The 13,179-nt window shown below is 54.4% G+C and overlaps 2 protein-coding genes across 7 annotated transcripts in view; one reads left to right on the forward strand and one right to left on the reverse strand.

Moving 5' to 3' along the window:
* Ppp1ca (protein phosphatase 1 catalytic subunit alpha) overlaps positions 1–720 on the reverse strand; it is a 4,256-nt gene extending 3,536 nt beyond the window's left edge. Inside the window, exon 1 of the mRNA XM_048807604.1 lies at positions 687–720. Coding sequence (XP_048663561.1) covers positions 687–720 — 34 coding nt within the window. The remainder of the gene's footprint in view (positions 1–686) is intronic.
* A 66-nt stretch (positions 721–786) lies between these two features.
* Positions 787–6,670, forward strand: Tbc1d10c (TBC1 domain family member 10C). Of its 6 annotated transcripts, XM_015503213.2 has the most exons (9): positions 833–1,297; positions 2,035–2,134; positions 2,328–2,435; positions 2,512–2,618; positions 2,787–2,901; positions 3,517–3,582; positions 3,696–3,885; positions 5,516–5,670; positions 5,968–6,670. In XM_015503213.2, exons 1-9 carry the CDS (start codon positions 1,146–1,148, stop codon positions 6,313–6,315), a joined length of 1,341 nt encoding a protein of 446 aa, XP_015358699.1. In that variant the 5' UTR covers positions 833–1,145; the 3' UTR covers positions 6,316–6,670. The 6 variants fall into 6 exon arrangements, with proteins under 6 accessions (XP_015358698.1, XP_015358697.1, XP_048663689.1 ...); XM_015503212.2 differs by lacking the exons at positions 5,516–5,670; positions 5,968–6,670 and having other exon boundaries at positions 787–870; positions 1,109–1,297; positions 3,696–4,725; XM_048807732.1 differs by lacking the exon at positions 5,516–5,670 and having other exon boundaries at positions 830–1,297; positions 2,791–2,901.
* Positions 6,671–13,179: the final 6,509 nt, after the last annotated feature.

Consider the following 13,179-nt stretch of genomic DNA (forward strand, 5'->3'; position numbering starts at 1 on the left):
TGGCCGCCCGCCCGCCGCGCCGCACCCGCCGCGCCCCGCCGTCCCCCGCGCTCTAGCGCCTCCGCTGGACGTGAAGCGCCACGGCCGCGACGGCCCGGGGGCGGAGTCTCAGGCGACGGGGTGGGCCCAGCTGATATTTGGTGGGCGGGGATTGGTGGGTGGAGTTTGGTCTGGTCCCGCCCTTAAGGAGTTGCCCAGCTGTGTTCAGATAATTTGGGACCGGAAGTACCGGGAAGTTGTTTTTCTCTTGAAGTCTTAGCACCCCTTCCTATCCCTGCCCTGAGTGTGAGCGCGTTAATAATCACGTCCCCAAACACTACAGAATAAAACCTCCAAGTGCAGAAAAAGAAACTATGGCTTGGAGATAGCAGGGGGCTATTCCAAGAACTAGGCCTCGTCATATTCTCCTGGGTCTCTGTGACCCCCAGGCAGCTGAGCAGATCCAAGGACACCTGCCACTGAACTCCAAGCGTATTATCATGCACATTGCCTGGGTGCTTGCTAAATTAATATTTTTTTATGAGTCTCATAGTTACTTTTTGAGTAGCATAGTAATATTGCATTGTGTGCATATTAAAAGGGTTACTTTATAGAGAGCAAACATAAACTATAAATCTTATTGGAACCCTGAGTTGGGTGTTTTACATACCAGTAACCTCAAAACTGGAAATGACCTGGCTTTTCACCTCTGGCAGGCTCCAGGCCCCAACGCACAGGCATAGGGGGAGGTGGGAGGAGCCGAGGTTCAGGGGCACAGGGGCAGGCAGGAAGAGCCTCAGAGAGGAAGGGGTGACCCCCCCCCATACACACTTGGGAGGGGCCCTCAACCGCTCACTGAAGCTGAGTCTGAGGAGGAAGTGAGAGGAGGAGGTGAGGTAGAGCAGGGAGGTGAGCTGAACTGGTGGGGACAGGCTGGGCCTGGGGCCTGGTCTCTATGGAGGCCTGGCCTTTATGTCACCTCGGGGACTAGCCCACTCCCCATTAAAAGAGGGCACATAGGGGGCTTGTTCAAATATCGTGAAATCTCACTCTGAGGCCGGGCAGTGGTTGACTGGGAACCCAGGCCCCAGGTTGGCCAGGAGCAGCCCCTCACACTGATTCTCCCCAGGTCTTTCAGCCAGTGGCATTTTGGGGTCTAAGGCGCCATGGCCCAGGCCCTGGGGGAGGACCTAGTGCAGTCTTCCGAGCTGCAGGATGATTCCAGCTCTTTGGGGTCTGACTCAGAACTGAGTGGGCCTGGCCCCTATCGTCAGGCTGACCGCTATGGCTTCATTGGGGGAAGCTCAGCAGAGCCAGGGTAAGTCGGGCAGGGATGGGAGATGGCAGGGTGCAGGGACCGAGGATGGGGGGTGAGGGCTGAATTCTGGAGTGAGGCTCAAATTCAAGGATCTGGGGAGGGTCTGGTAGCTGGACTGGACAGAGACTCAGCCAGTATCATCCCTCCTCAGCTCTAGGAGTAATCCTAAAGTGGGAAGGGTAGGTTCCTGTATGTCTCTTTTACCTCAGCTTCTAAGGATTTATACCCATCCCTGGGGGTGAACATCTTTCCCTTTTTAATCTCTGGCTCAGGAATCTCAGATCCAAGTCACAGAACCCACAGCTCTTCTCCCCTGCCCAATGTGCAGACAGGAAAACGAGTCCAGAGAAAGACAGAAATTTGTCTTAGGTCACATCACGGGCCCAAGACAGAAGTAGACTCAAACTTGGACCCTGGCTTCTAGTCCAGGGCTCTATCCAGCTAGCTTTCCATGCGAATTGTCTGTGTTCCTGATCTGGGTGACAGTCACCCAGCTCCTCCCCAGCCCATAGTTACACCCTTTAATTTTTTTCCTGTTTCTGCCCACATCAGAGCTCTTTATCCTTTCCTATCCCCATGACTATCATTGACAGCTTCTGGGTCACAGGTCACCCTCTAGGACTCCCTAGAGAGCCCCAGTGCCAGGAACTAGGTTTACCTGAGTTATCTGGAGGGGGAAGGTGCGGGCTCTGAGGAACAGCTACCAGCACCTGGATACATGTGCTGTGGGTTCCCAGGCCAGGTCACCCCCCTGCAGACCTTATCCGCCAAAGAGAGATGAAATGGGTAGAGATGACCTCACACTGGGAGAAGACCATGTCCCGACGGTACAAGAAGGTGAGAGAAGAGTGACCCCTTCCTCTCTGCCTCACCCATTGCCTTAATAAAATTTGCCCATGCTGTGACCCAGCACTTCCTGCCTTTGCCCCCTCCCCCTCAGGTGGCCCCCTGGCCTATGGGAGTGTACCAGGGACCTGTCAACAGCAGCAAGTAAGGTCAACCTAATGAAGCCCCTCTGCCTGGCCCACAGGTAAAGATGCAGTGCCGGAAGGGCATCCCTTCAGCTCTGCGGGCCCGGTGCTGGCCTCTGCTGTGTGGGGCTCAGGTGTGTCAGAAGAACAGCCCTGGCACCTATCAGGTAAGGGAATTACCTCCCCTTCCCAGAGCTCCGTATTACCCTGGATCCTTGTACCCACCTTCCTGTCCACCTGCAGGAGCTGGCAGAAGCCCCTGGAGACCCACAGTGGATGGAGACCATTGGCAGAGACCTACACCGTCAGTTCCCTCTACATGAGATGTTTGTGTCACCCCAGGGTCATGGGTACGAGGCCAGCAATACCCAGGGACCCCAGCTTCCCCACTGTAGCTTTACATCCTTTCATCTCAGGGGACCCAACAAGGCCCAGGGAGGTTGTAGCCTGGGTAGAGGCCACAGAGGGTGGGAGGGGGTGTCTGGAGACCTAGCCCCTGATGGGGTCTTCTGGCACAGGCAGCAGGGGCTCCTGCAGGTTCTCAAGGCCTACACCCTGTATAGACCAGAGCAGGGCTACTGCCAGGCCCAGGGCCCTGTGGCGGCTGTGCTGCTCATGTACCTGCCTCCGGAGGTAAGTGAGCTCAACCCTGCCTGGAGACCCCCACCCTCGATCCCTAGTGACCTGGGCCCCCACAATTGATCCTCAGCTCTGGACCTATGACCTCCAAGCCCGGTAACTCTAGCCTCCGGATCCTCTACTCTCAGACCTTGTCTGGAGACTCAGGGCCTCATGGCCTCCAACCTCACTCAGTGATCTTGAAGCCTAATGACCTTGACTCCCGGAACACAGACCCCTTGACCCCGTCCCTTATCCAAGTGATCTAGGAGTCTGGACATTTTCACCTTAATTTTTTTGCCTCTTGATTCTGGATCCTGTGATCATGGACTCTGTCGCCAGTGATCCTAGGAATCCAGGACTTGAACTTTATGACCCTCTCAACCCTTGCCCTGGCTCTGTGACCCTCAAGTCCAGCACCCTGAGTCCTGAAACATCCAACCCCTAAGCCCATCTGTTGGCCTTGTCTTGGGAAGAGGGGGCCTTCTGGTAAGAGCCACCAGACCCTGAGCAGAGCAGGAGTTGCCCTGAGTCCAGGCTCCTGACAGTGCTCCTGCACCCGCTTCCCCATCCTGCCTCCCAGTATGGCCCTTGCTCAATGGGCACTCACAGGCCTGTGCCCTACCCTAGGAGGCCTTCTGGTGCTTGGTGCAGATCTGCGAGGTCTACCTTCCTGGCTACTATGGGCCCCACATGGTGAGAGGCTGGGATGGGGCAGGAGGCGAAGGGTGGGGGCTGCAGAAACCTGGGTTCAGGGAGTAGAGGTGTTGGGCGGCTCTGGCCAGCTGAGTTGATGGACGTGGTCACAGGAGGCTGTGCGTCTGGACGCGGAGGTCTTCATGGCCTTGCTACGGCGACTGCTCCCACGTGTGCACAAGCACCTGCAGCAGGTGGGCGTCGGGCCCCTGCTCTACCTGCCTGAGTGGTTCCTGTGCCTCTTCGCCCGCTCCCTGCCATTCCCCACGGTGCTGCGCATCTGGGATGCTTTCCTCAGCGAGGGTGAGTGGGGCAGCCCCAGTGGCTGGGGTCCAGAGATTTGGGGTGCACTGGGGAGCCCGCTCACTAGCTCTCAGTTTATTCTGCTTGGTAACTGCCACTCCCAGTCTTTTCGGGCCTTGAACCAGGGGGGGTTGGATGTGGCTCTGGAGAAGACAGCCTTGTCCCAGGTGGTGCGTCACCCGTGTAGTGCATCGGAGCCCCCTCCTGTGATGGGGAGTACCACAGGGAGGCCAGCACTGCCTGGGCCAGGGCTGGGCCAGGAGGTTTCTGCTGAAGGTGGAGGGAGCTGGACTGGTCCCAGCGCCTGGCATCTGAGCAGCTCAGAGGTGGGCAGGACTGGGACTTGGCTGAGGGAGGAGGCTCCTCCTGGAGCCCACAGCCGACTGCCGAGCACAGCCGGGCACCAGGCGAGGGTGGCTCTGGCAACAAGAAATACCAAGTGTTCCAGACCTCATTCTGGTGGGGGTGGGGTGGGGTGGGAAGTGACTGTAGCCAAATTAAGGAGATATTTATAGAATGTCATAGTGCCATGAAGAAAATAAAACAAAGGATGTGACAGAGTGTCAGGAAAGTGGCAGGAAGTTCTTGCTATCTTTAAAGGTGCTCTGGCTGGAGGTAAACAGAAGGGTCGTGGGTGGAAGTTGGGAGCAAAGAACGGGAGGATCACGAGGGGAGAGCCAGGCAGTCTTGGGGTCTTCTTGACGCACCTCAATAGCCCCATAAGCACCCCACCTGTGATGTCCAGAGCTCGTTCCTCAAAAAGCAGTGGTGATTGAGTAGTACCTCTCTACTGCTTCAGATCTTCCACACAGGGAGGACCACTGGTGTCTGTCCAAGTCACCATCCATGTGTCACCTCCCCTCCAGCCGCAGACCCCGAGGGCAGGGTCATTTATGGTGACTGAGGTGATCCCTGCCCCCTCCACCTGAGAACAGGCATTGCACGGACACCCTTTAATAGCGATGATGACGTTAGCGGTGTCAGTTGTTCCTTTACAAGTCACAGTTGTCACTAGGCCTTTCTGGCCCCCTGGCTGCTCTTCTCAGCAGATCAGAGGCTGCCAGGAAGGAACTGTGAGGCTCCAGGAGTGGCTCAAGGTCATGTGTGTGGTGTGTGTGTGAGTGTGCATATGTGTGCACAGGCACATGAATCCTGTGCTCTTGGTTCAGGCATGAGAGAAGCTCTGCCTAGAATCTTTCTAGAACCAGAGGGTCACAGATCCAAGCTGGAAAGTCCCGAGGCACCCATTGGACCTTCCCATATAGAGGATAGAGCTCAGGTGGTAGAGTGCTTGCCTTGGATGCAGAAGGCCCTGGGTTTGATCCCCAGCGCCACAAACAAATAAATAAAGGAAGGAAGCCGAGGCCCAGAGAAGGCTTGGTGTGTGCTCTTGGTCTCCCCTGGCTCCTGGCAGGCTGCTCCGCCTGGAAGTGTCTGGGGCTCCTGAGGCTGAGTTGGCCAGTGCAGGGGCCTGCAGTCCCCAAATCATGGTCTTCCCTCTGTCATTACTCCTGGCCTAAGTTGGGTGGGGGCAGAGCTGCAGGCTGGTGGAGAGAGCATGACTGGGGGCAGGTTCAGGTGAATGGCCGAGGGAAAGGCTGGCTTCCTGTGAGTGAGTCCCTGGCTGCAGGTGCCAAGGTGCTGTTCCGAGTGGGGCTGACACTGGTGCGCCTGGCACTGGGCACTGCAGAACAGCGCATGGCCTGCCCAGGACTCCTGGAGACGCTTGGTGCCCTTCGAGCTATCCCTCCCGCTCAGCTGCAGGAAGAGGTCTTCATGTCCCAGGTGGGTGCCCCCTGCCCACCTTCCTCGATGACCCAGCCCCTGATGCACAGCTGGGTAAACCGAGTCACCAAGCTGGAAGCCCTAGTGAGAACACAGTCGGCTCCTGTCCCCTGAGCTGCAGAGAACGTGAGAACCCCAGGCTCAAGTGACTTTCTGTGGCTCCCCCCGCTAGGCTGCCTGCGAGTCCCTCAGCCCTTAGCCACTTCCTGGGGCTGTGTACTGCCTGCCTGTGGAGACCTCAGGGTTTCCTGCCTGTGCTCTGGTCCCAGTAAATTCTGCACCAACTGCTCCCCACAGGTACACAGCGTGGCCCTGTCAGAGCGGGACCTGCAGCGGGAGACCAGGGTCCAGCTGGCCCAGCTGTCCAAGTCAGCACCTGAGCCACTACCTCGGCCACAGGCCCGCCTTCCTGGGGCCCAGGCCATCTTCGAGGCCCAGCAGTTGGCAGGGGCACGAGGGAGTGCCAGGCCGGAGGTACCTCGAATCGTGGTACAGCCCCCAGAGGAGACCACGCCACCACGGCGCAAACCCCAGACTCGTGGCAAGACTTTCCATGGGCTCCTGACTCGGTCCAGGGGACCCCCCATGGAGGGTGCCCCCAGGCCCCATCGAGGCTCTGCCTCCTTCCTGGACACCCGCTTCTGACGGTGCCATGGACTCAGTCCCCCAGTCCCAATCACCTGAGTGGCTGATGCCAGCCCTGAATGTGGGCACTGTACTTTACTGCTGGGATTTGGTGACTCATCTTTGTTCCCAGCGAGGACCATGCAGAGTGGGAGGGGAGAGTCCCTTCCACTTTATGGACTATGTCAGGCATGAGATCAAAGGTCACAGAAGGGGGCCACAGAAGGGGGCGTGTAGGGCAGGCTGGCCAACCACCCGTGAACCTGTCTTGGTGCCTGTATCAAAGAGCTGGAAGATTGTGGGGTGAGGCTGCTGGCTGGACTAAGGGACCCTTGAGGGCTCCTGGAGGACCTGGAATAAAGTCTGACTGAGCAGATGCCTGGCTGGATTGGCAGAAGCCCTGCGCCCTGTCCCTGGACCTGCCATCCCTTCCCCTCCTGCCCTCACCCACCCTCCAGACCTGCCCTCTCCTTTCTGACTGGGGACTCCCTGAGGCTGCCCATTGGCTTCTGGGGAAGCTGTTTACCAGCAAGAGAGCTGGTAAACCACCTTGCTCCGGCCTCTTGGGGGCAGGTAAGGCTCATGCACCTTGGGAGGAGGACTCCCCAGTGGCACTTGGGCCCAGGAGTGGGGGGCTAGTCTCTATTCCACCCCTCATTCCCCTCCCCCTAGGCTGGTTCAGGACTCCCTGGGGTGGAGGGACTCTCACCCACTTCCGTGCCCCCTCACCCATGCTCCTGGTCCTGTCAGTCAAAGGGAGCCAGAAAGAACAAAGGCCTAGTGTGCCCAGGACAAAGGAGAAAGGTCCCGCCAGCTCTTGTCTCTCCCTAAGCCCCAGTGCTCCCCCTCGAGACCGCCACCATGGAAACCCCCTCCCACACTCACTAATTGCCCCCGTGGGTGCCTGGGGTGCTTGGGACATGAGCCATTGTCAAGACAACAGGACTGGTGCCCGTGTAGGCTTGTGTCCGCACAGTGCCCATCCCCATCTCCCTGTTGCCTGCCCCGGCAGTTCCTCAACAGGCCACGGGTAAAGAACAGAGCAGGGGCACAGGGGGAAGTGTCTGGAGGCCCAGGCTTCCATGGGGACAGCCTGTCACCATGACTGTGCTGGAGCACTGGCATGGCCCCTGTCAGAGTCTGAAAGTGGAGCGTTCTGTCTATCCACAGGCTGCAGAAATGCTCTCAATCTGTATGTTCTGTGGCACCTGCTAGGGGCCTGGCCCGGCCTGGGTGCAGCAGACCTGTCCCACTCCCACAGAGCCTGCTGCCTGGAGGAGGGACTCCTGGAGGGCCAGACCCACATCTGTAGTTTCTCTGGGGAAACTGAGGCTCAGGAGTGGAGGAACTTGACCTAAGGCCTACGATGACCCAAGATTTACTCCAGGCCCTGCCCTTGGCAGCCCATGAACCAGCCCCCCTGGATCCCCACCTTGGCCTGCCCTCCTGGACGTCCTCTGTGCTGCTTCACTCCCTTCCTGAGCCAGCCCAGGCTCCAGCTCTCCTGCCTGTGGGGCGGCAGTGGGGACCTCCAGGGTCCTCCCGCTTTCCTCTTCCCCGCTCACTGGATACCTGGACCTTAATAACAGTCTTACCTGAAGTTCTGTTCTGTTCTGTTTTTTTTCTTTTGGCAACGATGATTGAACCCAGGAGCACTTAACCACCGAGCCACATCCGCAGCCCTTTTTTGAATTCTGTTAAGAGACAGGGTCTCACTGAGTTGCTTAGGGCCTAATTGGCTAAGGCTGGCTTTGAACTTGAGATCCTCCTGCCTCAGCCTCCCAAGCCACTGGGATTGCAGGTGTGTGCCACCTCACCCAGCCTAAAGTTCTTAAAGCCCTTTCTCAGATCTGCACCCACCCTGCATTTTTCTACAGGTGGCCCCAGCACAGACGGCCTTACTAGAGAGAGGGAGGCTCTGAAATACTGAGAGCTCATCCCAAGGCCTCAGCGAGAGGCAGAGGAGCTGAGTACAGAGCCTGAGACCCTAGAGGGGTCTGTAGGTGGCCCCTCCGGCTCTGTACAGAGAGGGGGGAGTCCACCCATGAGCCACTGTCCAGCAGTTCTGCTGGGAGACCAGGGGAGGCGGAAGGCCATGAGCTGGGGTGGTGAAGGCGTTCCTGCACCCGCTGTCTGACAGGGTCACAGTGTGGGGGACGCTGTGGCAGGGCCGCACCATCTGGAAACCAGAACCATTAAGAATGTTAAGTGTTTTGTTTATGATCCTCATGATATGGATAACAGGGCATACGCCACTCAATAATAAAAGTACGTATTGCCTGAGATCGCAGGAAAATTCCCAGAATGAGACCAAGGATACAATGGAGACAGGCCATGAGGTGCGTTTCAGTGTCTTTCAGGATACAAACAATGGTGTTATTCCTCAAGCCTAAGCAACGAGAAATATTTATCCCATAGTTAACAATTTACATAACCTCCTCAACCCCATCCTAAAGCCACAACCTGTACAATAGCCTAGCTACAGGAAAAACGATCGCTGTGCCAACAGTACAAGGACCACCGATAGCTGTGCCAACAGTACAAGGACCACCGTATGTAGCTTATGGTACAAGAGGCTAATAAAAACACATTCCCCAACCAATACACCCTCCTTTGCCTTACACAGAAACTTACGAAAATGGAAAACACAAAGTTAATATAAATGACAAATGGGTTGAGGTGTAAAGCCTGCCCTTTAGTTAAAGATTACAAAGACAAAAGAATTGGTGTGCTTTGACCAAGGATCAAGGAAGTTCTTTAAGAAAGCAGTTGAATAGGTCATATGAAAAAAAGAAAATTACCTTGAAAATTAAAAATAGAATAATATAAAATTAACATAGATATATTTTAGAGGCACTTCAGAGTAGTAGGCTTTTAAATAATAGACTTTCACTACTTTTGCTGAGAGCCATAGCCAAGTAGGAATGACACATGGCATTTTGGGTTGAAAGGTGGCCCTGCTCAGGGATTAGGGTGGCTCCAGGATTAGGGCGGATCCTGCTGGGATTAGGGCGTATCCTGCTGCCTCAGGCACCCACTCCTTTGGAGTTCCCGTTGAGTTCTCGCGGGGTTCTGAGAGAATTGGTACGCGGAGCTGAGTGGAGGCAGGGTGTTCACGGGAAGTGTGGGTCGAGTGTCAGTGAGAGTTCGGGAATAAAGAGTTGCTGTTTGAATCTACAAGGCTTTTGTGGTGGCTCGGTTATTTTGTGCCCAGCCAGACTGCGGCATACTTTAAGTGTGTTTTACTGGGATTTTAGGTTAGAAGTAAGAAAGCTTACCAATAATCATAAGTATGCTTTAAAGTTAAAGGTTAATGAAATAATTATAGGTATGCTTTAAATTTAAAAGTGAATAATAGGTCAGGAGTCATGTAGTCTGGTTGTGTCGCCTAGCACCTAGAGATTGAGGTGAAAACGTAAAAGCTTAATTATGACTGTCTACGGTTACAGAAAAATATTTTGAACAATGTACTCAATATCCTAGGTAATTAATGTATGTCAGAAAAGATTGTACTTCTTGAAAATTATGTAAATCAAAAAAGTTTTGGGGGCTGGGCATGTGGCTCAAGCGGTAACATGCTCGCCTGGCATGCGCAGGGCACTGGGTTCGATCCTCAGCACCACATAAAATAAAGATGTAGTGTCCACCAAAAACTGAAAAATAAATATTAAAAAAATAAATATTTAAAAATTCTCTCTCTTCTCTCTCTCTCTTTAAAAAAAAAAGTTTCAGGCTTTGAAGCTATCCATTAACTACCTTGTGGGGTGCAGAGCAGGCTGAACAGATGTTGGCTGCAAGATAGCCCACGCACTCAAACCCCCCTCTATCTGGTCCTTTATCACCTGTTTGCCTCAAGTCTGAACATTCAACCCTGCTTAAGGCTGAGCACTTAACCCCTCCTTGGGCCAACAAGGCAGCTTGCAGACCCAGAGGCCCCATTAGATTTGGGCTATAAAAACTCCCTCCTGCCAGGCCCCCCTCTCTTGCCCTCTCTCTCTTGCCCTCTCTCTCTTGCTCTTTATCTTTCTTACGCGCGCTCTCTGTCTCTCTCTTGCTCTCTCCCTGTTCATCTCTTCTCTTTTCTCTCTCTCTCTTTCCTTCTTTCCTTTCTCTTTGTTGCACTGCTGCAATAAAGATCTTTTGGTTGCTCCGAGTGTTGTGGTCACTTTCCTTTCATACCTGAAAAAACACCTGTAAAAAAAGTATAAAACTAGGGCTGGGGATGTGGCTCCGAGGTAGAGCGTCTGCCTGGCATGCGCGGGGCACTGGGTTTGATCCTCAGCACCACATAAAAATAAAATAAAGATATTGTGCGCACCTATAACTAAAAAGAAAATCAATTTTTTTTTAAAAGTATAAAAATAAAGATCGCTCCCGAGGCAGCATGAGGTGTCTTCGGAGGCTGCTCGTCACTTGCAACCTGCCGTCCGACTCTTCTTCTTTCGCCGACACCACTCCTCCTTCAGGACCACCCTGGACCCTCACTCCCCGCACTGGGGCTGGACTTGGTTGGCACTGGGGGGAGCACAGTGGCAGTGGCCCCCTTGAAACAGGCCTGAGGAGTGGGTGGTCTCCACGGGGCCCCTCTGGCTGGGTGCTGTCAGTCTTTCCTACTCAGGGAAGCATTTTTTCGGTGCCCCTTCTGCAGTTTCCATTATCATCCACTCTACAGGAGCCCCAACAGAAAAGTCAGGCCAAAAAAGAACAGGCTCCCTCCTCACGTGAACACCTACTGTATGCACACATTCTCATGGGCCCTGCCAAGGTACATGATGTGCCAGAGTGGGGAGCAACTACTCAGCCAGGTACCTTTGTGCAGTGAGCAACCTGCACAATCATACTCGGTGAGACCATCATCTCCCTACGTGCTCTTCTGGAAAGTGGCTCAGAACAGGGAAGCAGCACATCCAGGAGCACCTGTGTGCAGGTGGCCCTGGGTTCCATCCTCAGCACTGCAAAAAGAGAAAAATTTTAAGAAGTAGAAGCCAGGTGCAGTGCAGTGGTGCACATCTGTGTGGGGACAAGGGGGGATGGCACCTAGGGCAGTCTGTGGGCCTGCATCAGCCCAGAGGACATGGGGGTACACAAAGCAGTGGAAAGGCAAATGGATCCCCACCTTGGATCAGAGGAAGGGCCCACAGTGCCCTGCCAGCTGCTATGGAGGTTCCTCTCTTCCCAGTTTCTCCCAGGTTCTCAGAGGCCAACCTTGAACTCCCTACTAAGTTCCTGCACAGGAAATCCTCTCTCACCCTCTCTGGACCCCAGTTTTCTCCTCAAAATAGGATTGAACCTAGGGTGCTCTATCACTGAGCTCCATTCCTACCCCCTCCTTTTAGTTGTAGATGGACACAACACCGTTATTTCATTTATTGATTGATTTTTATGCAGTGCTGGGGATCGAACCCAGTGCCTCACAGGGGCCAGGTAGGTGCTCTGCCACTGAGCCACAACCCCAGCCCTCTCCAGCCCTTTTTATTTTTTAGCCTGAAGCAGGGTCTCACTAATTTGCCCAGGCTGGCCTCGAACTTGTGATCCTCCTGCCTCAGCCTCCCAAGCTGCTGATGACAGACGTGTGTCACTATGCTCTGTCCTCCAAAACTCTTGATACAGAGATCTCTGAAATAAAAGGGTTTATTGAACCATTATGGATGTGAGCCAGATGGTGAGGGACAGGTTCCTACAACCACCAGCTGCACGGCTGAAAAGCAGCTGGGAAAATGCCCACCACATCTAAAAATCTGGAGTTATTATAATTAACATTTTGGGGAAAAGAAAGCCTAAATTGTTCATATTGAATCTACACTGGCTATTGATAGATAAGAGGGGAGGGACAAGGTGAAGCCAGCGGAGTTGTGGGACAGAAGGGCAATTGGGAAGAAGAGTGGCTGCTTCTTGACTGGCTGGGGCTGTGAAATGCAGTGACATTTTGGATCAACTCCTGGGGCTCTGAGTCAAAGCTTCAGTATGTTTGGGAACATGGAGCTGGGCTGGGGACGCAGCTCAGTGGTGGAGCACTTACCTTGTGTGCAGGTAGCCCTAGGTTCCATCCTAAGCCCTGCAGACAGAAAAAAAAGTGGAAGCCAGGTGTGATGGCACACACCTGTAACCCCAGCTACTTGGGAGGCTGAGACAAGACAATCACAAGTTCCAGGCCTGGGCAACTTAGCAAGACCTTAACTTCAAATGAAAAATGAAAAGGGCTGGGGACGGAGCTCAGTGGTAGAGCACCCCTGTGTTCAAGTCCCAGTACCAAAACAGATAAGCAAACAAACAAAACCACATTTTTGTTGTTGTTGGTTTGGCTGAAGCTGTTAGCTAATTAACTTATTTCTCTTCCTTTCCATCTTCCTCTCAACTTCGTAATTAAATTTAGGATATCCCAGAATTTTTATCTTTCTTACTTACAAAGTAAACCCTTGGTATCCAGCCAGGGTGGCCCGGGAGTGGGACAGCACCGCACTGCTCCCTGTACCTATATGCATACATTCTGGCAGAGGGAAGATCCCAGCTCTCTCAGTCACAAAATCTCAAATCACACCCCACTCTGAGCCTCATTTTCCAGTGCATAAAGGCAGAGAATCTAGCTGCTAACTCCAGGGAAGAGGGTATAGGTCCCTGCCCTGGGACTGCCCTCCAGGGAGCATCTTGCTGAGTGGTTGCCAGCCTGGCAGGCGCGAGAAGGGGTGAGGTGAAGCGGGAACTCCACACTGTGCAGAGACCCTGGCCCAAAAGACTTTTCAAAGAATCTGCAGCGGGGCCAAGCGCTCCTGGCAGGAACGACAGCCGCCTGCGGGGCTGGGTGCGCTGGGGAGCCGGGCCGCCATCTAAGGGCAAGGCTGGGGACCGCGAGCCCCGCCCCCGCGTCCCGGCGACTCCAGTACCAGC

Source organism: Marmota marmota, unplaced genomic scaffold, assembly GCF_001458135.2.
Source record: "Marmota marmota marmota unplaced genomic scaffold, marMar, whole genome shotgun sequence".
NCBI classification, from domain to species: Eukaryota; Metazoa; Chordata; class Mammalia; order Rodentia; family Sciuridae; genus Marmota; species Marmota marmota.